The 22,335-nt window shown below is 53.3% G+C and overlaps 1 protein-coding gene across 7 annotated transcripts in view; it reads right to left on the reverse strand.

Annotated features, from left to right (window-relative positions):
- ACTN1 (actinin alpha 1) overlaps nucleotides 1-16,746 on the reverse strand; it is an 86,933-nt gene extending 70,187 nt beyond the window's left edge. For 6 of the 7 annotated variants that reach the window (XM_080595379.1, XM_080595378.1, XM_080595377.1 and 3 more), the window contains exon 1: nucleotides 16,443-16,746. In XM_080595379.1, the coding sequence (XP_080451505.1) occupies nucleotides 16,443-16,547 (105 nt within the window). In that variant the 5' untranslated portion in view covers nucleotides 16,548-16,746. Of the gene's footprint in view, nucleotides 1-15,652; nucleotides 16,127-16,442 lie in introns of those variants that run through there. The other variant, XM_080595375.1, reaches the window with a different exon arrangement.
- Between the last annotated feature and the right edge of the window lie 5,589 nt (nucleotides 16,747-22,335).

Genomic DNA, 22,335 nt, shown 5'->3' on the forward strand with positions numbered 1-22,335 from the left:
ACCAGCAATGCAGGTTGATGCCACAACTTGAAGCCCTGAGGAGAACAGAGCAGGTCTTACAGGTTGGTAGGAGAAAGGAAGAAATGGAGGATCTGCCTTGTGCAGGAGGAGGAGTAGGAAGATAAATTGCATCCTGCCCTTGGCCCCATGGAGGCTTATTACAGTTATGCCCATCCTCATAGCAAGGGCAAACTACAGCCCTTGTGACAAAATTACACTTCCCTTCTTGAACAAAACCACACCTCAAAAACTAATTTGAATTTTATAGCAGGTTCTCTGCTGCCACAGCTGCTTGTATTCAGTACTGGCCAAACGGCTGAGTGACACACGCACAAAACCTCTGGCCACAAGGCACGCTCCCATTTCCCAGACTGCTCACTGTCAAGCCTGGACAGCTTCAGGCATTCATCTGGGACTGGCGTCCCAGCCAGAAACTCCCAGAACCTCTTTTGGAAGAGATCAGGTTATTATGGAATAAGTTAACTCCTGGCAAAACTCTCTCGGCTTCAAGCTTATACCAAGATGAATGCAGTCCAGTCCGGTCCTATCTGTGGTTCCTAAAAGCATTCATTTTCTGCTCTCCCCGTAGCTCCCTGCGAGGGCTGCGGGGAGGAGCAGGTCTCTGCAAGAGGGCTGATGGCAGACTGCGGAGCTTCACAGGAATACCAGTTTGAAACACATTGTTTCAGGGTCTCTGGTTAAGTGCTAATCTTCTTCCGGATTTGGATGCCAGCCCTGATTATGAGAAGTATGCAGTAAACAGAGCCTCGCCATGTGATACGAGCGCTTAACCCTCTTCCTGCTGGCAGCCGCATGTCAGCACAAAGTTGCAGTGGGAACAGCAAAACCCCGTTTCCACAGGCTGGCCGGCCTTTCATCCTCAGCTTGGTGCTTGCCGCCACCGTGTTTGGAAAGCCGCGTTCGCAGCGGAAGGATGAATGCCATTTCCACCACGAGCAGGCCCCTGGAAGGCCGCTTTACGCGGCGGTCTGCCCCATTCGGACCCAAGCACAGGGCTGGGCAGCAGCCACAGCCCCGCCGGAGAACAACGCCCCTCTGTGCGCAGCTTCACAGGGAAAACGGCACGGGCAATTCACATCCCACAGCGGGGGGGCTCTACCTCATCTTGCCTGTGGGCCCCAGGAAGGAATAATCCTGCTCACAGCACACTGAATAACCAGCGGGTGGGCTTGAAGAGCTGGGGCACGGTTGTCCTGGCCCTTTCCTCATCGAGCAATCGCTGGGCACTACAGCGGGCACTGGCTGCTGCCCCGGGGCACCACGGCCGCCTGGTGCAGCGCCATGGCTGCTGCAGGCCGAGGCCACGTGTGGCCCTATTCCAGCACCCACTGCACCTGGGGAGGGGAGAGAGGCCTGAACCAGCAGGCTGGGAGCCAGGGGAGGGATGACTTTCAGCCCCTGCTCCCTCCCAGGGGATCAGGTATCCTTATCGTCAAGGCACGCAGGACCTAGTCTTCGCAGGCCTCTTCCTACGGGTTACACGGGTGGCCACAGAGCATCGTGCATGGCAAGGAAACATTTTCTTTCTGCACAAATTGGGCAGATCAACTCAGAAAGCTGAGTTTTCGCAGCACTACATTCAACTTGGTACTTAGCAAGCCTAACCACCCTTACTAGTGGCCCAGGACCTCCTCACATCCTACCTCCTGCGTCCTAAGCATTGCACTGGCAACTGCTAAAGGAAGTCAGTCATTTCCACATTAGGCTGTCCCCCATGCCACGAGCAGCCAGCCCATTTCTGTACGCAGGTAAGGGATTGTGAAGCCATTTAGAACTCATTTCTTCCCTTCTCAGCTGCCAAAACTGTTAAGCCTCTTGCTTTGCTTGGTGGGTCACTCTCTAGCACTTTTTTTCCCTGATGCTTAAGAACCCAGCCCTGACAACGTGGAGCCTGCCTCCAGCTCTCTGTGGTTTCCCTCTGTTTAGGACTGCCGTATGATGAACCCCAAACAGGAAGTTTCAGCACGGAGCCCTGACACGTTCATGCTGCAGACTTTGAACTACACTTGAAGCAGCAGAGGGCAGGGATATATAGGTCCGTGCGGGCAGCAACCAGGCAACAAAACAGAGCAGAGCAGCATGCATTTGCTAGGGAATAAAGAGCCCGGCACCCGTGAACGGAGCAGCTGCAGCAGAGCATCTCCCTGCTGACAGGGGACTCCCCCTCGGCTCACTGTGGGAGCAGCCAGCCCTACTACACGAGGGAAGTGCTGGCTCCCAGGCAGAAGGAGCCAACCCACGGCACTGCCCTTTCCTCCCCAGAATCTCTAAAGCAGCCTTGCGACTCCTTTAACGATGGGGATCAGACTACTGGTACCTGCTCGTGGAAGAAGTCTGGTATTCTGCAAAGCAGCATGGCAAATTCTCCAGGTTTTAGGCTCTCAGACTCTCGGGACTAAAGACTGCACTTGCTGAGCACCTTTGTTTCCTGAAAGCTTCAGCGACTGGATCCGTGTGAACTACTCTGAGCTCAGTCTCTGCAGGGCCTAAGAGGAGGAGGCTAACGTTCCTGCACAGGCAACAGAAGAAGCTTCTTTCCCAGCTCAGCAGCTGCTGCACAGCGTTTCTTTGACCCGCTATTAAGCACTCTTTTCCAGAAGGCAGGAGACTGCATCGGACTTGACAGTGAGACAGATGCCAAACCCCAGTCCAGGGCCAGTGCTCGGGGAACCAGGCAATGCGATGGTCAGAACACAAATCCACTGCTACTTATTTCCACAGGAAAACCAGTTAAAAGCCTCATTTTCTTACGCTCTCTCCCATTCTCCTGCTGCTCTCTCACCGTGGGGAGCTACGTAGGTTTAACTTCTCCCTTTTATCTGCTCGGTAAATTCATTTTAACCCTGATGAAGTCCGTTCACATGGCTCACGGCTCAGGTCTGCAAGCAGTTACGCTGGAGCAACGCAGATGCTGTGCCTTGCAGGGGTGGGAAGGAGCAGCCGGGGACAGGTACTCCGCAGGCAGCTCTTACTAGCACAGCCCCTTAGTGCATCAATGCTCCAGCACAGCCCCACTGCTTCCAACATTACTTACTGGTGTCAGGCACATTTCCATTCCCCCACTCCAAAACCCTTCCCCCATGCATCTCCGCTATTTCGCATGGCTCGAGGTGGCTTTAAGCAGCATTCCTACCTAGGGAGAGCTGGCGGACAGCTTATTCTTTTCACATGCAGACTAGAACTATCACCTGGTCCAAGCTGCAAAAATTCAAGGAATTTGGGCAGGGTTTTAAGAGAGTGAGAACACATTGCTTTGCTTTCCAACCAGCATGAGGTGTTCAGAAGCCTCTGCTTTTGCTCCAGCCCCAAATACCATATCGCTGAGAGACTGGTTTCAGGGTCAGCTTTGGCCACTTTACTGACAGTCTGCATCCAGCTGAGAATGGGTGACAGGTAAGCGCACACAGGCTGGTCTGAAGACTGTAAAACTGCACCTGGAGTGAGTCCTGCACCGAGTAAATGGATGAAGAAAGCACTCACCATTTGCATACCCAGCAGTTAAATAAATTAGGTGCAAAATGTTAAGATTTGGCAGGTCTTTGGAATCAGTGACTGCCAATTTGAAGATACCTTACATCACCTTCTGGCAAACTATCTAGAATATACTTTGCAGGCTACAGTTATACAATACATTTGTACACTAGGGCTGCAGAAGTACCGAATTTCACCAGCCAAAAAACAGATAAGCACTACATAAATTACATTAAGAGCTCTGGAGCATGCTATTCCTAATATATGTATGTAAAACATTTTGCCCACTCATAACTTCTTGGGAAGGCAAACGTGCGAATGGGGGGATAAATTAAACTCCTGTCAGTTTGACAGACACAGGCATGTTGAGCTAGTATTTCTACTCCTATTGGAAGGGGAGTAGTTGTTCGGTGCACTCCAATTTCATGACAAATAAGCACCCTTACAAAACCTTGTCAACAGTTCACATGAGAAGTAGTCATAGGAGAATGTGACTTATGACTTCCCAATCCATCATACAGGAAGGTCAGAGGGGAACAGGAGCAGAACTGCGTTTTGTCAACACCTCGGTCTTTGCCCTAGCGTGAGGACAGCCCTCGCAACCTCCTGAAGCACACTTATCCAGAGGACAGCCCTGTGTGCACTGTACCCAGCGACTGATCGAGAGCTCTGCTCATCCCTGGAGCGTTTCCCTGGATGGGATGAGCAGACTGAATCCACACCTCGCATCCTGGATGTGCCCAGGGCACACACTTCCCTATTTCAAGCCTGCCCGCTGCTGCCCTGCTGAGAACCAGAGCAAGGCTTACCCAGTGCAGGGCTGCCAGAGCTCGCTGCCAGCCAGAGACTTCCAATTAAGCTCTGAAGCGACACCACTGAAATATCATCTCCTTCATGAATAGACTAAGTTTTTAATAATTATCTTCAGCAGAAACAGCTGCAAAAGCTCCTTCGAGTACCATACCATTTTGTTAACGTATCGGAGATGAAAGCCAGCAACCCACCTAAGCAGGACAACAACCAGCAACCCAAGGCGGAGCTATCAGTACAATGGCAGCGTAAGATGCCAAGAACACGGACCTCCCTCCTTAGCTCCTGTTAATGAAGGTGGGGCAAGAAAAGGAAAGGAGAACAGGAGGAGGAGGAATTTGGAACTGGGAAACACAGGCAGAAAAAGAGAGATGAAGGAGTACCACCTGAGGCTTCAAACTCAAAGCAAAATTTAATAAAAACAGTATGCTTCTGTATATTTGGTATATTCTCTCTGGCTATAACCACATCAGAAACTTGCTACAGCATACTGCTGAGTTGGGAAGGTGTAGGGAAAGGACATCTCTTGCAATTTTAGATTGACATGATGAAAGCAGACGTTTGGAGCTAAAGACAACAGAAATACAGAGGCATAACTCTGAAGTGACCTGTTACTAGGCCTCATGGTCAAGAGAGACAGGGAAGCACTCAAGCAGGGTGTGCCAATAGCGGCCAAGACAGCACCTAAAGCAGAAAGCCAAATGCTTGGTACTAGCACAGGAGAATACTGAATTGACAATATTTTCTTCCTTTGAGTCAAGTGGATTGTAAAGCAAGTACCACAAACAGGGAAACAACTTTTATTTGCTGTAATTGGCATAAGTAGCCTTAAGAAAACATCGATAAGTATGTGCTAAGAGTCCATTTAAAATCTGTTAGCATCTCTTCAGTGCTGCTGGCCATCCAGTGTCTGGGAACCATGCTTGGTGATCAGATCTGTGGTACAAGGTGCTGCAGGGCAAAAAAAAACCAAAAACACCCTTTCCCCAGGCATCTCCTGGCTGTGAGAGGCAGGAAGATGTGGGCAGAGGTGAGGAGTCATCCAGGGCCCATCCCGAAGGTCTCTGGACTCAGTGCCTAGCTGTGCGCACCGACCCACAGGGCATGTTGTGCGGAAGATGGAACAGCAGTGGACACCTGTGCGGTGAGGCAGGTACGCAGACAGCAGCGCCAGAAGTCGACAGCCTGCACGAGGTCCTGAGGTGTGACATCTCTCCCCTCACAAGCTAAATCCAGAGCACGTGAAGTTGAACTCATTCATGCTCAGAGTTTTTTTCCCCTCTGTTCCTTTCACCTGCTGGGAGCCGTGGTGCAAGCCAGGCGCCTCATTGCACCTCTGCTGCCCAGCACCAGGCAGGAACGAGGCCTGGAAAAGTAGCAGGATGATTGCTCGAGAGCAAAATGAAAGCTGCGATGAGAGTGTTTTCTGTTGTTGTTGTTTTTTAAACCCTGTCCTTAGGCTGAACAGACTTTTCACCTTTCTGACCCCACCAGAGGCCAAATACCGCAAATGAATACCCTGCTCAACTGCTGAGTCCAGAGAGCCGGCTGGCACCCGGGCAACGAGGTATTTTACTTTCCCCTGGAGGAGCCTGCTGCAAGGTAGGCACTTCCTACCACATAATAAAAATAAAACAAACGTTAAGTACTGCCCTGTTACAGCTGCCTCGCAGTGCCCTCCACACCCTTCAGCAGCACCGCGCCAATCCTGGGCTCCGATGTGACGGAAGCAAGCCCCCACATTACTGTGCTGCTTCGGGCAGAGCAAGGAGCAGAGCAGCTGGTGCTCAACGGCCTCAAAACATCCCCAGCTTCTCCCAAAGCAACCTGGAGGTCTGGGACCTGGGCACACCAGCTCGGGGCCCCGTAGCTCCCCTGACGCGAGAAGCCCTAGCGGCGCCAGCGTGGGTCCACGCCAGGCTCGCCCCGAGCCCCCTGCACCACGGGCAGCGATCGCACCGCCTCTCGCAGCGCCACAGGCAGAAGTTGTTCCAAGGCCTGCAAGCGCAGAGGGTATTACACTCACAGTTTTACTTACTGTAAGCAGTTCACTAATTACAGTAGTAATGATTGGATTATGGCCAGTTAACAGCTTTAAAGAAACAAGCCATTATAGGAGGGGGAGGGAAATATTCCTCAGGGTCTAGGCTGGAAACCTCTTTCAGATTTCGGCAGCCTACCCCGCAGGAAGCTGTTAGGAGCTGGCTGGGTCAGGCCATTTGCAACAGGCTGCAACAGCGAGGAGCAGTGTAACGTGTCACTAAATGATAGGCTGGCACCTGAAAATTATCAGTGTTGGAGGAGGTGTGCTCGCAGGAACAGAAGGTCTCCTGTTCATACGCTGGCCCCATCGGCTCCAACGCCTCTACGTGACCAGGCCCAGAAGACAGGTGCGTGCACGCAAAGCTACACAGACAGCACCGTGCTTACGATGCTTTGTTTCGGCATGCACTGCGCTGTGACTACAGGCGTTTCAGAAACTCTTTAGCAGGGGCCTGCTAGCTCCAACCAAGCAGCCGGATACGAACACCCACGGCATCAGGAGCCAAAGGCACTCATCAGAAACAGCAGCTAGAAATTTCCTTTCCCTAGCGATTTCTGCCAGCGCTGGAAGGACCGCAGTTAACAGGCATGAATCCCTTAGTCCCTCTGGTTGCTAAAAACCCATACAAGGCACACGCAGGCCCTAAACGAGGAAAGCCAAGCCCTTGCATCCCCACCACCCACCCTGCCCTCTCCACCCAGCCCAGGCAGGGCCCTGCACCACCCACAGCCACCCCGTAGGTGCCCACCCACTGCTACCTCCCCCTGTGCACGTGCTCAGTGTCTCCCCTCAGCACTGTCCCAGCTCTGCTCGTCCTCTCCTCCTCCTCCTCCCTGCAGAGATCTTTGGCTCAGGGCTGGCAGAAACCGAGTTTGGTGTCGCTGGCTGGAGGGCGAGGATTTCTGGCAAGGAAAACCAGCGGAGCTGGGCATCTTGCCCAGGGTGAGTTCACACTTGGCTCCCCACAGCTGGAAATAGTCTCATCCGCAGCCAGAGTTCCCCAACGGCCCAACAAAACCCTTGGGAAACGGCAAGTTTCCACGCGTTGGCCATTTTGAGGCAGACTGGTGCGCGTTAATGAACGCGCTCCCCCGCTGCCCCCACCCAGCCTCCTCCGCGCCGCTGCCAAAGGGTGCTTGGCAAGCAAGGGCAGTCTCCTGTGTTGTGTGAGGAGCCCAGCACGGCCGAGACCAACACGACTGCTCCTTCGACTGCTCCTTTTCCTACAGAGCAGCACCGGAGGGAAGAGGAGGGCTCCAACAAGTGCGCTCCCGCACCCTCCTTCCCAGCGCGCCCCTGCAGCCAGGTTACTGCGCTCCTCTCTTCGTCTCCCAGGCCAGATAAAACATGTAGGAAACTCACCTGGAAGCATAAACACATTTAAAGAGCTGCAACTGCTCTTGGCTGCAATCAAAATTTTCCTCAGGAAATTAAGTATTTTCCGTTGTGATAAAACCTGGCATAGGCATGGCCTCAACAGCTTTAAACAAAGTGTCTTTTCTTTGGCATTGTTTAGCAATTAAGAAATCCATTTACTTGCTTTTTTTTTCTTCTGTATACCCAAATTTTTACAGTTTTCTTGCAGATAATACACTTCGGTAGCTGAACTAGCTCGCCATTTACTGAATGGTACACTTAAATAAACAGAGGGGATCACAGGTAAGCACAGGGGGCAGCAGAAGAAACTCTGCCCCCGCAGAGCCAAGGAACCCGGCCAGGAAGCACGGCCCCGGGACGTGCACATCACTTTCCATGATGAAGAAAAGAGCGCTCTGCCGGGGTGTGGAGACCATACATGGATCTCTCTCTGTGCCTCGTTTCTCGGAGGCCTTTACAGGCTAGCTCCTGGAGCGAAGATGTAACAGCACGACTTCCATTTACAGCAGCGGTGAAGTCCGACTGCTGGGCATCATATGCTGCAGCGAGCAGCAGCAAGTGCCCTGGCTGCCTGCTCCGAAGGCCATGGAAAGCAGGAGCTCTTCTTCAGCTGCCAGCTGGCCTTGGCTCAGCACCTCTGTAGGACGGGAGAGTTGTCCTCGGCGTTGTAAAAGGAAGCATCAATTTTCTGGGCAAAACTTATCCAGCACAGCAGCCCCTCCCCTTCCAGCAGCACCACTCAGCTAGGGGACGGCTGTATAGCGATACAGAAGAGGTGTAAACTCTGCCCCGGCTTTCTATGAGAAGTTTTGGTCAAGCAACCATCACTGCAGTTATGCACGGTGACCACAAAGTCACACCGATGACCAAAGAAGCAGCTGGCTGGTACAAGTCCCCCCGCCTTCCCACTGACCACATAAGCCGTCTAGGAGGACGTGGAACAAGCTGTTGGTCGCCCCTGCAGCCTCACCTGCCCGTGAACTATCCACCCCGGTGTGTTTCTGTAAGACTGTCCAGAAGCGATGAATCGCTGGCATTCGGAGGCTTACCTGAAACTACTCCCATTACGTGACAGGTGATAAAGGGAGCCTCACGTCGGTGGTGTGCAGTGTAGTGAGTGTAAAGAGCCAACGCAAGGCATTTTCACCTGCCAGCACGTCCCAACCAGAGCTGTACTTTAGCCCCAACCCAGTGGAAAGGCCAGTTCTGCTGTCATATCCCACACCACAGGGATGAACACGTTTCTGAGAGGCTTTCAGTCTATGTAGATAGAATGACAAATCAGAGTCACCTGGATGAGAGACCAAAATCCTCTGTTTCATCACGTGTACCCCAGCCCCGTCAATAGGAGCTGTTTCAGTGCACCGAGGGCAGAGAAAGCCTCCGCAGAGACCATGCCCTACTGCTTCAAAGCAGCAACACATTTAGAAAAAGGAGAAGAGAGGACAAGTGCAGGTGGAGGCCTGAGAACAGCCGGCTGCAATACTGGTACAACGAGGGTTGGCTTGCAAAGGCCTGACCCAGGCCCTACCAGTAGGATGCACACGTTGCCAGTTGAGCAGGAAGGACACAACGACAGGAAGCCAAAATAGGAACAAAAAGGTTCTGCTTTACGGCCCGATAGGGTGCTCAGAGGTTAAGCTGGCACCGGGCCACACCACAGACATCCTATGGCCAAGTTCTGCTCGACGGCGGCGAGGGAATGAGAGCAGGGAAGATACGGCAGGGGAACAGGAAGCCGGCCTGTTTGCTAATCACATCAATGCTGCTGGGTTTGCTCACTTCAGCATTTTTGGGGCTGGCCCAAGAATTCCCCAGTTGTGTCTCAGGGATGTGGGTGATTATTCAGAACCAAGCGAGGCTGATGTACAGGAGGTCAAAATGCAGCAGTGGGTGGCTCCACAGGCTTAGATAAGACAGGCTTTTGCAGCGTGGCTAGTGCCAGACCGAAGGTCCCGCTGCTGACAAGCCTATCTCACCACTCTGCACCAACTCATCCTCGCGGATCCAAGCTCTGAGCAACATGCTTCAGCCCCGGTATCCCAGAGATAGAGCAAATCCTATGTCCCTAGGAAGAAAATGACTCTGGGCCTTTCTTGCTCGAGTGACATTTTTTCCACCTGGCAGCTGCCAGGCACGCTACGTGCATGCTTCATGCTCCCCCTTCACAAAGTTCATCTCTCTGAGAGACAGGAGTGTTTTACACTGCAGCACAAGACTCGTAGAAGTCATGCTAAGCATGTTCCTTATGGTAATCATCATGTTTCTAATAGTCACACAGGGCAAGAAATCACGTTTTTATATATATATAAAAGAATAAGTTCTGTTCCACTCTGCTCCCCATCCTCCTTCTTAAACACCACCACTCAAGTTGTACAAAACACCACCAGAAATCACAGCAATACATCCAGCAAGCCCCTGGGGCAGACACTACATATTGAAGTGAAACCAATCCACCCTATGTGCTGTATATTAGCAGCTTCCCAGTGTTTCCCCGAGACAGAGCTCCAGCCTCTTTTCTACAGCGACTGCTTTCTGCACTTCACCATCAGAAGGAGGGCGGCCATCCCCGCTAGCCTGATGATGCCCCAGAGAAGGGCCGAAGCATCAGGCACAACAGCGATAATCCGCAGGCAGCTGGAAAGAGCCCTCAGCCCTTCTCCAGCAGCCCCGTGCTAGTTTTCACCATCTCTGTCACCTCTGCTTGTGCCAGCCCTAAGAACTCCAGGCCAGAAAGAGGCTTGTCCCAACGAGGCTGCAGAGGAAAGTGCACAGGCCAGGGGGGCTCACCAAGTGCTGCTCCTCCTCCAGCTAGAAACACACGGCTGGGCTGTGAAGGTGCATCTCACATGAGAAGAGCAAAGTGCCTACAGCAGGAGCAGCTGGGGCTCGCTATTACAATTCATGGTGGCCACCTGGGCATTGTGAAGTGCAGGTAGCATCCACTGTAACACACAGGACTTCTAAAAATGTGGCCTTAGCGTTCACAAAGGTTTTTACTGAACAGGTTTACCAGCCCACGTTCTCACAGCTACACTTGATTTTTCATGGCGAGGCAACACCACCCCACACAAAAGCACCCATTTCCATCTAAGGGCCCAAGTTCTCACCAGACAGCCGAGAAAACTGAAGTTTCTGCTTAAAGACACTACGTGGCAGGGCAGCAGGCCACATGCCCCCAGCTACCCCATGCTGCACTGCAAGCGGGCAGGGGAGAAGCAACGTCATCACGTCAGGCCTCTGCAGCCACGCACCAAAAGCATCATTAAATTCTTGTGCGTGTGATTTGGTAAGCTGCTAGCCTGAAGCAGCCCGTGAGAAGTTCCCCAGACAGGCACATTTTACATCAGTGGGCTGGTAACTGGATGCCTTTGAGGTATTTCATCCTTCCCTAGAGGATAAGGAGGATGAACAATTCAATCCAGTTTGGCGAGTGCCTCTCCTCACAGTGGCTCCTTGGGGTCTGTAGCAGAGCCTTCCAAAGAACGCGCAGTCTTCTTTTTAACCCATGCTTTCTCCTAAGTTCCTCTCTCAAACTGGCTGCTGAATAGGCTGTAAGTCGCTGCAAAGCGTGCGCGCCTCATTCATCACGTATCTGAAGGTTACGATGAAAAATAATGTTCTTGTCAAAAACCCACAAGCACACTTCCTGATCACAAAACACATGAAACCTGATCACAGAAAGCAGGAGGCAGCTCCCACACTCAAGGACAAGTAGCTGATCCACAAAGCCAGATACTTCTAGAGACCCCCTACAGCAACTTCTCACCTTACCGTTTTGAAGAACAAGTATCTGGCGACAAGCTACCTATGTTAAACAGCAAAAGCTTGATCTGAAAGATAACAACCTGGTGACCTGTATTGCCTGCCTACATGACTGTAAAACAGCAGCTGAGTGAGCAGCCTTACCAATTTCCCCATCCTGCTTCTATACTGGTGTCAGTGAGTGCAATACAGAGAATCCTACGTGCAGCAGGGCCACCCTGCCTGCAGCACGCCCACGCTGCGAAGACCACGAAGGCCGTTCCTCGTGATCACCCGCTGGTTGTCATCGGTGTCACTTACAGAGGGAGCAAAGGGGCCAGTGCTGCGTATTCACCAACCACGAGCATTTATGCCGCTGCTGAAACTACAGCGGGAGGTATTGAAAGTGACTTTAGCAAGCTACAGGGATTGCGTGTGGCATCGCGCCTCCAGATGGGCCCCCAGCAGCCACCAGAAGCGCAGCTTTCTGGAAACGAAGCCACCCTTCTCAAACCAGGCCCTGCCTGGAAGGGAGGGCACTCGAACCAAGGGGAAAGGAAGTGGTGACTGCCACTTCTACGTCTTGTCAGAGAGATTAGTCACCCTCGGTATGAGCATGTTACCAGCAGCCTGCGAGGTGGGGTGTTTCTGCGAGGGACGTGAGCTAATTTAATGAATATTTTCTGCCCTTAACAACCCCACCTCAGACACAGAGGCGATTAGCACAGCAAAATTCAAATCATAATGAGAGCAGTAAGACCTGTCAGGTGCAGACACAGCAGTGCTACCAGATGCATAGCTTTTGGGGGTATGGGACCACCCTTGTATTCATACGTATCTTCAGATGTAGCTCATGGCGGAGGGTTTGGGAGATTGCCATTCCCGACTAAGAATTTCAGCAGTTTCACGAATAACAACTGCACGCAGCATTTCTTCAGGGCAGAAAACGTGTTCCCAAAGTTCGTGCTATCACTGCTTCAGTAGCACCGTATACCAGAACGCTTCAGCTCTCTCAGCTGGTGATATCATTTACTGCCACAGGGGTGCCAACCTGGAGAGGCAGAGCAGCGCTGGACAAAGACAAGGCACATTTATTTCATTGATACCTTAAGGAAAAGCATTACTATGTCTCCTTACAGCACTGACGTTGTATATGGCTGTCTTCTGTATGTTGCAACGAACACTGCTTCCTACTCACGTTGTCAAGTCAGCAAGCAATTCAGCGTTTAAAGGGTCTGTTTCGCCCCCAGCTTGGACGAGTCACTTCAGGCCAGATTTTAAAATAAACTCTGAACAACCGGCCCACAAAATGGGCGACCAGCGGGAGAGCCAGAACCACCCGCTGCCCCTCAAAGCCCCCGGCACCAGGTCCCAGCAGCACCAGCATCACCTCGGCGCCACCTCGGACCCCTCCAGGATGCTGGGGGCTGGTGGGAGGGGGCAGGAGATGCACCACGGGTGCTGAACACCCGGCAGCTCGTCCAGGCACTCGGGGCTGAATGCAGCTCCTGCACCAAGAGCCCCACAGGGCCCAGAAGAAGTCTGAACCCCGCTGCTGGCCAGCTGCAATTGGGATGGAAAAGCGTCTGCAGGCACAAGAGGCAGCCTGTTGGCCAGGGAATGAGCGCCCAGGTACGCGCTTTTTACAAGGCAAGCTGGTCTGCGCCGACCGACAGCTGCTTTTCAGGTGGGACCTTGGCAATGGCTCTCGGCAAGTTCTGCTTCGTAACGCTGGAAAACAGCGAGATCAATCTCATTATGCCTTGGCTAGTGCTACTCTGAGGCCTGACTCCAGACAGGAAAGAAGAAAAAAGGGAGAGGGAAGACAAGGCTGCTAGAAGAAACTACTGAGATGAGTCCAATAGCGCAGAGAGGAAAGTATTTTAATCCCCAGCAGAGACCCTGCTCCCGTACAAAAGGCTGTGCAGAGGCTCAAATCAAGCGAGAAGTAGCAGTTTGTTCTGCACATTACATTTTTTGCCACTTATGAATAGCAGCGCTGCGACGAGCTCTTTAAAACCTCTCAGAGTCTCTTCTGATAGGCACAAAAATGCTTCCTGTGGAAAGCTGTGTGACTGGAAAGCTGTTTCCCTCCGAAGCGCTGCCGCTTTATCCCCGAATTTTAAATCAGCAGCTTCCGAGGAAGGGGCAGGCGGGAAGGTGTGAGACCAGCGTTAGAGGCCTAACTTCAGTGTCCAGTTATGAAATATGAAGATCACCCTGCTGTCCCTCTGTCTACCTGTGTGAAAGCAGCTCACGAGACCATACCTCGAGCACCGCCCCAGCCAGCCATGCCCCTCTCCGTAAGGTAGGACACCTGCTCACCAGCTCCCTGAAACTTGTCCTCCTTAGAGCACAGCACACCTGTTGAGCCCATTACTAAAAATAAAAGAAAAATCAGCAGGTCTCCCTGCTTCTGACACCTGCCATTAGCTCTGCTGAGCCCGTGCAGCTGAGGGACGTGGAGCTGGGTTCAATCCATCCCTGAGCAACATCCCCTGACTGTGTCCCAGGCCCCAGTTGGTCCCAGCTGCAGAAGCCAGGCAGGACAGTGCCCAGGAGCTGCCGAGATGGATGGAAATGGCCAGCGAAGCACGGCTGCTTCCCACACAGACACTCGCTGTCTGCATGACCAGAGGTGCCAGCTCTTTAGAGATGCTGCCCCTGCTCCCAGGGGAAACCTAAGCACCAGAGTTTCAGATCTGCCTCGCTGGTTGGCATCAGTGCAGCGGCAATGCTACAATAATTCGGTGGTACTTAAATCCCTGCGCAGACCTTTCCTCATCTCTCTTTCCCCACGCTGGCACGGAAGCTTTGGGGTCTACTGCTGCCAGCACCTGAAAGCGAGTCTCACCCATGGGAGAGGCCTGGCTCTTCTGCCTGCAGGCAGCGAGACGTCAGCGATCGCCCGCTGATAAAGGCCCCTGACTGAATGGCAATGCTGCAACAGGCACAGCGATTTCTAAGAGCTGATCGTCCAAACAGCCATTTATGTAGGCAGAAAAATCGCATGTACTCATAATTCATAAACAGCAGAATTAAGTTCACATAGCAACATCCCAGCGCTCTTCCAAAGCCATTTTCTGCTTCTCAGATCTCAGTGCCCTTTTATTTCTAGACAGACAGGCTTTTTAGAAATTCTCTAGCTATTCCTTGCATGAAGAAAAACCTAAAACACGTGAGCCAAGTAGAAAGCCCCAGTGCTGATCCGGAAGAGAGCCTACAGATCATTTGGGAAGCGTGAATCTCTCCGATTCACCTTGGTAAGCTATCAGTCCTGTGCAGAGAGACAAAGGTTTAGCTGTAATTACTGCAGTGACTTCATTTTGCAGGTAAGAAGGGGTTACGGTCTCAGTGCACCGTCTGCCCCAGGTCTGTGCCCGCCGGGTGCTGTTACCCCCCCACCCTCTGAAGCAAGCCCCAAGGCCCCAGCAGGGCCGCCACGTTCACTGGCAGCAGCTGGCCATGTAAAGAAATCGGCTCGGATAATTTCAAAGCAGACACACGAATACCTTCCAGCTCTCTCCTGGCTTCTCCCCTCCTGCGCACAAGTAACCCAAGTTAACAGAGCGGCTCTCTGTCCCCCTCTTGTGATAGGACCACGAGGACTAAAAGCCTCCTGGAAGGAGGTAATTAAAAAAGCCGTGGCCTTCGGGGCACGTGCCACAACTCCTGTTTTGGGACTCCTCGTTAATCCAAAGGTTCAGCTCCTGCTTCCAACGCCCACGTCAGCGTCCCGCCGCACGTAAGCCGCTCTCGCTCCCCTCGCCGCCCCATGAAAGGCAAAAAGCCGCGCGCACAGCGTGACAGCCATTTCCCCTGGCGGGCGATGAGCAACGCTGCCCGTCTCGCCCTGGGCCCCACGGGCCGCTCCCAGACCCATCAGCCCGCCGGGGTGCAGGGCTGGAGGCACCGATCGCGGCCGGGCAGCCCTCTGGAACAGGAGGCAACTCCTCTCCCTCCGCACGGGAGCGGAGCCTGGTCGCAGATAAGCCATCCAGCGCTCACACCCCAGACCGAGATTGCATTCCTCTTTCTCCTTTGTTGAGGCGCAAGCTCGCACACCGCCGGCTCGCTCCCAACTACGTGCCCTCGTTTGCGTGCTTTCATTCTCACGCTGTCTCCCCACACCACGCGAGTCTCCCCGGGCGGGGAAACTGCTGACAGAAGCTCCGCAGCTCTCACCTCCGATTAACTCGTCGGGCTCCAGGGGAAAGGCTTCCCAGCCGCGCTGCTTCAGACGGCGACAGGCAGCAGAGCCTGGAAGCCCTCGATCCGAAAGCAGCGGAGGTGGGAAGGGAAGGGGCTGGAGAAGAAGAAGTCCCCTTACCGGAGCAAACGCGATTAGCGCTATTCGCCCCTCAGACGTGCCTAAGGGCACCGTACCCGCTAGGAGGGGAGGTCTGGGGACTCTCCTGCCTGCGGGCAGGGCGAGGCACGGCTGGAAGCGCCAGCCCGGGGCGAACAAGCGACGGCTCCCCGGGACGAGGCGAGGCGGCGGCCGCCCGGGGTGCCCCTGCCCCGTCGGCGGGGTGCTGCGTGCAGCCCTGCCCCGCTGCCGCCCCGCGCAGGGACCGCCACGGAAACGTGCGGGGGGATCGGGGCTGGGAGCGGTCCGACACGGGATGCTCCGGGCTGAGGGAGGAGAGGGGGCTGAGAATAACCAGGAGAAGGACCCAAGCGGCGAGGCTGCAACTCCCCAACTCCCCTCCCCGCGAGTTTAAAAAAAAAAAAAAAGGGACAGAAAAGGGCCGAATGTTACCATTTTTGGACATGGCTCCGCGCAAGCCCTGCCCTAGCCCCCACCGCTCACCCCGGCGCCCCGCTGCCCTCCCGCCGCCGGGGCCGGCCCCCCCCCGGTACCCCCCGGGAGCACCCGGCGGGGTCGGGGCGGACCGGGGTTGGGGGGGGGGGATCCCGGCTGCCCGGTGCATCCCCGGTGGCCGGGTGCCGGTGGCCGGGTGCCGGTGCCCACCTTCCGCTGCTGCTTCTCCCAGGCCGGGTCGAGGAGCAGGTCGCGGTCCCAGTCCTCCTCCGGCTGCATGTAGTCGTTGGTCTGCTGCGGGTCGTAGTGATCCATGGCGGCAGGCAGCCCGGCCCTCTGTCCCTCCGTCCGTCCGTCCCTCCGTCTGTCTAACCCGTCTGTCCGTCCGCCGGTCCGTGCGTCCTCCCCCTCCCGCCCCGCCCCGTCCCGGCGCTGCCGCTGTGCCCGGCCCGCGGCCGCTCAGCCCGAGCAGGCGGCGGCGGCGCCCGCTCCCTCCCCCCCCTCCGCCTCCCTCCTCCCCTCCGCCTCCGGCCGCGCGCCGCACCGCGGGGGCGGGACGAGCCGCGGCGCCCCGCCTCCGGCCGCTCCTCATTGGCCGTCCCCCGCAGGCAGCGCGCCGCTCATTGCGCCCCACGCCCGTCCGTCACGGCCCGCGGCCGCCGCCATAGGTGGGGCGCGGCGGCTCCCGCAGCCCCGCCTCGCCCCCCCCCGGGCCTGAGGGACGGGCGGTGGGGCAGGGCGGGCAAGATGGCAGCCGGGGGCGGCCGGGCGGCGGGAGCTGCGGTGCCATCCGCACAAACGTGCCTTAACTGCCTGTGTCGGTCGCTAGTTGCAAAGCGCAATATATAATACACAACCGCATCACTGCAATAAAACGTAAAGAAATAAAGAACTGCGATATTTCTCTCTGTTCGAGCCTCTCCTAACTGCTCCTCACGTCCACGCTTCCAGCCTCCCCGTCCTCGCTTCTCCAAGTTCCTCCCTGCATTTCTGGGAAATACCGCAGTTTCTCGCCCCTCATCCCAACTCTTAGATCCTCAAGGACTCCTTAACAAAACTCTTGGCCACAGTTTGTGAACTTACGGGCAGTAGTGTGGGGGGCGGAAAAGAAAATAAATGCCGCTTCTAAACTTGGGCTGCTTCCCGGACCCACTTGACCCGACGCCCTTGTGAGGAATCACACCAGCGACACAAAGGGGAGCGGAGGAGCTCGCCATGGGAGAGGGAAGCACCGCAGAACGCAATGCTCCTGGGGGGATGCCCGTAACCACAGCAGCACCCCGCTTTTCCTCCTTTAGCCTCCTAAAGCTCTCTTTTAACATCACATCTCTGTGTGATGTTAATGCCAACTTCCTTGGGCATCCTTCAAACCCCACTGGACCAAGCAGGTCTCCGCTGAGGTCCTTCTGATCCGACAAAAGGAGAGCAGGTGTTCCCTAGGGCAGTGGGAACAGTCGGACCTACCTCCTGTCCCTTCAGCCGGCAGCAGATGAAGGGAGGAAGGAGCCCAAGGACATTCGGGTAGCTCTGCTCACTGCTCTTTTGCTTTGTGCTTAGCACATCAGCTACAGGTCACGAGCTTCCCTGGGGAGACACCTGTTCTCTTGCCAGGAACATCCATAAGCTCCTCTAAGGAGGCCCAGCAGGTCACTGTACAGCAGCGCACAAAGCCGTGTGGAAGTGGTCTTCCGTTTCTGGGGAGACTCACAGCCAAGTTTCAGCCTTTCTATTCCACAGGTATTCAAAACCATTGTAGCTCTGTGATTTAGCACTTAAATTTGAACTGCGTGTTGGACTCCCACAGTTTAGAATTCAACAAATTTAACACTTGCATCGTTTTTACTCTCCCAGCCCAGGACACGTTACCAGTAAAAACTCAGCACCTCTGAAATGCAGACATTTATTTGGTGGAATTTAGTGGGATATAGCATGCTGCGGTGGATATCAGGGAGGAGAATGTCTCATGCCCAGAGATTGGGTAAAATATATGCTTTTAAGAAGTGTCATGGAATAACAGTGCCAACCCTGGTTATCCAGGGCTCATTTGATGTAAATGAGACAAAAGAAAACAAACAACAAAACCCACACCAATGGCAGGGATACTGTGTTTTGGAGAAGAGGAAAAAAGGGGTCTGGTAAGGTACAAAACCTGTTATCTCCCTATCAGGGCCTCTCCACCTGAGTTGTGTTCCTCTTCTATCCTGCCCAGTCCTCACCTTCCTAAGTCTTCTTTCCCTTTACTTCCCTTCCCATTTAGCTGAACTTCCAAAACTGACTCCCTGGCCCTGCACCCCAGAGCCAATGTAGCTGCTGGGACAACTTCTTCAGGTACCCGTGCCATCTCCTCCTGCTGACTGGGGGTCAGCCTGGCTTGTTCAGAGCACAAGATTTAAGGTTAAAATGATTTACAGAGCTGTCTTCATACTGCAAGTGGGTGTAATTTTCTAATATTGTTTGAAGTGTCAATGTGTTAGCTCTTCCTGTAAGAACACTGATTTTACTTTTCCAACAGAAGAGTGCCTTGATTGCTCTCTTTGCTTTCACAGTGTCACTTGAACGATACTATCAGGAATTATACATCTGGTCCCATGCCCTTGTTATTATGTACCCACTGTATCTACTTGTATCCTGAAAGATTAATCGAATACATTACCAGCATTGCTTGTATACTTATTTACCTCTGCTTCCTCCCATTCAGCCCTGAAGAGGAAGGAGCTTGCTGCTCAGACATGCACGGCAGCATCACATGCCAGCAAAGCAGGCTCGACTCAGGCAGCTGCCAAGCTGGTTCTGCAGAGGGATGTAGAGGATAAAATCACACAAATGGTACCTAACCTACAGTCAGGTTAGATGCCCATTTTGCACTGTGCAGCAAAATGACCACCTCAGTGGGCTCAGCATCCTTGTTTTAAGGCATGGGCACAGTGACCTTCAGTTGCTTGTGGTTAGGGCTTCTTGTTTTCATGTTTTACCTGTTCATTGTCCTGTACTGAGGGGCGGGGGACTTGTTTGCTCAGACCTTTTGTTTTTCTGTGTCAGTCTGAAAGGATGTCCCATTTCACGGTCCTGGCAGAGTTCTTCTGCCTGGCCCAAATGATAAGGGGAATCAGGGGCTAGAGATGGTAAAGACAAGAGCATCTGTCTTTAGGCAGATCAAGCCTGTGCCTCCCCTAAGGCCAAGGCAGAGGGAAAACATGAGAGCCTGCTTATTTCTGGACACTGAGGGTGAAATCCAAGCTGGCTCACCCCTGATGCCACCTAGCAAAACTCTCAGCTTTGAGTCTGTTCTCACAGAGAGTCTGCCTCTGCAGAGCTTGCCAGAGGACTTGCCCATGGCCTGCAGATGTGAGATCAGGAATTTGCTGCTGTTCTTGTTTCCAATGTGCCAAAACCAGCCACGGAGCAATCATGACAGGCTTTGGAGTGAAGTCCTCTGAAAGGGAGCAGCAGCAAGATGGCAGCAGACAGGCAAGCACAGGGATTAGCCTCTTTCCAGCTCCTCCCTTGCCCTCACAGAAAATCTTTTCTCATGAGAGAATCATTGAGCTCTCAGACCTATCATTATTTAGCCCCAGCTTAAAAACTTCACTTAAAATCCTTTCCCTTCTCTTTGATGTTCTCTGTAATTGCGGGCCTGCAATTCTCTAGCACAAAGCTTGAAAAAAGTAGTGCTCCCTCATCTGTGGCTACCACCGATGCAGTGGTACCCTCAGGCTGTTTTCCAGCAGAACCCCTCTCCACCTAGAGCCAGAGAGGACTTTCCAGGCAGATGGTCAACAACCCTCTCACTTCTTCTGAGGAGAGCAGCTCCCCCACCATGCTTTAGCCACAGTGCGCTGCACCAGTGGCAGTCCCTCCTGGCTCTGCCTGTGAACCTAGCCTTGGCCAGAGCAGCAAAACAGCACCATCATGCCATCTGCCACTGGTCTGGGACACACTGGGTCCGTTACAGTTCCTACATTTAGGGCACGCAACAGTAGGTTATGGTTGTTGCAACAGCATGTCAGCAATCCCTGTCTGACCAAAACCACCACCACTCTCAGGTGTGCTTCAAGAGAGGTGCTTTGGGAATGCCTGCCTGAGGTTCCCAGTGCTGTTTTACTGGTCTGCACTGGGCTGGAGCCCCCAGCTTTGCAGAAGATGGGCATCTCTTGGGGAGGACCTCCAGTGAATGCTGGGCCTGCCAAGGGGATTGCAGAGAGCTCACAGCTCACTCAAGTGGTGCGGCCCCTGGGAGCTGGTGTAAGACCTGGTTGTGCACGTGGCTCATTTACTCACAGTGTTTGGTCCCTGCATGATGCAGACCTGTAGAGGAAACCACAGAGGACAATGGACAGTTGTGCGCACATACAGCAGTGTCACTTGCAGGACATGAGGACTCCATCTTCTGTTCCCCTTGGCATTTGCAAGGCTGTGGCTGGAGTGCTGCCTGGCTTTGGGTGCCAGCTTGTAAAAAGGATGCACATCAGTTGGAGAGAGTCCAAAGGAAAAGTAACAAGAAGGCTCAGAGGTCTAGGAAACCTGACCTTTGTGAGAAGACTGGGAGAACTCAGCTTGTTTAGTCTAGGGCAGAAAAAAAAAAATGAAGTGAGACACAGTAGCAGACCTCAAATATGTGAAAGTTTACTGAAAAGTGGAAGTCAGTAAACAATTTGCCGTAGCTGCTACAGAACCTGCTAATGGTCAGGATAGTGAAGCACTCAAGCACACCACCAAAGAAAGCTGCTGAATCTCCACTGCTGGAGGCTTAAAAGAACAGGTAAGAGACCTATAAGAGGTTGAACTTTTAGGATAGGTCCACAGATCCTGCGGTGGGCCCAGAGGATGAATGTTATGTCACCTTCTTCCAGGATCACCTTCAGCTCTGTTTCATAGCCCTGCAGCACAGTCTGCTTCAGAGGGTAAGACAACACCATGAAGAAACATGACAAGGTTGTAAAGAGACTAATGATGGAAGAAAAGCAAATACAGCTGCCGGGAAAAGGCAGGGATGTGAAATGTAAAAGCAGACACATGGAACGTGACCTAGATGGTCCCATCAACACACCCATGTGCAAAACATATTGCAGCATAACAGCAGCTGGAACTCAAGTCTGCTGAGAGAGGTGACTAAGGTAAAAAGGGCTGGGGAGGGGGGAATACAACCACACATTTATGTTGACATAAACAGCTTCAAATCCACTTCCTAACAAAGAAAGATTCAGTTCTCTCGCATTATGGCCAACAGCAAAAAATCACCATTGCTATTCCAAACGCTGAGACAAGATGCTTCACTCCTAGTTTGACTTTCAAACATGACTCTCATGGCCTCTCCACCTCGTCATGTTTTTAGCATAAATTGTCTATTTCAGTAGCGAGACAGGTCACAGTGACATTGGACTCCTGGCAGCAATCCATACATATAATCAATGCTTGGGTATGAAGCCACGACAACAGATAATTCACAAAGAGCTGAGAAAATACAGAACTGTATGATCGAAGGGACCCCACCCTCATCGTCAATGCACCCATAGGACATGAGTGCTCTTAAAACTGAGGGTATTAAATGTTACCTGTGGTCTTCAGGATACCGGTCAGGGCTCCCGTAGCAACATCGAGTGCTCGAAGGCTGCCCTGGGAGATCAGGGAAAAACAGCTAAACTGCAGATTTTTGGTGTCTTCCGTACTGTGCCAAGCCACCCACAGTCACCAGCAGCAGGAGTGGCATAGCTTAGCACAGCGCATTGTGGAGGAAGAGCTCATTCCTCTTCAAAAAATAGTTGGTGCAGCTGGAAAACACACCAAAAGCCTTTCAGACACACCAGCTTTTTCTCAGGGTGGCCCAGCAGCGAGTGGGGAACCCGATGCTGAGTCAGTGAGGCTGGGCTCCACGTTCAGACGTGCATCAGAGGTGGAGCAGGACCCACCAGCTGTGCTGAAAGCCACTGTGTCATTAACTTGCCTTCCCAAAGGACACTTGGTAGAGCCTAAAGTTCTCCATCACACGAGGAGGGACAGCTAAGGGCTTTGCTTGAAGGAACCGTTTCATCCCGCTCCTCCAGCCGGTGCGGGGAGCAGCTGGGCAGCCTGCCTGCTTCCACAGGGCAGATTAAGCTTCTGTGCT

This window comes from Anser brachyrhynchus, assembly GCF_964034855.1.
Source record: "Anser brachyrhynchus genome assembly, chromosome: 5".
Lineage (NCBI taxonomy): Eukaryota > Metazoa > Chordata > Aves > Anseriformes > Anatidae > Anser > Anser brachyrhynchus.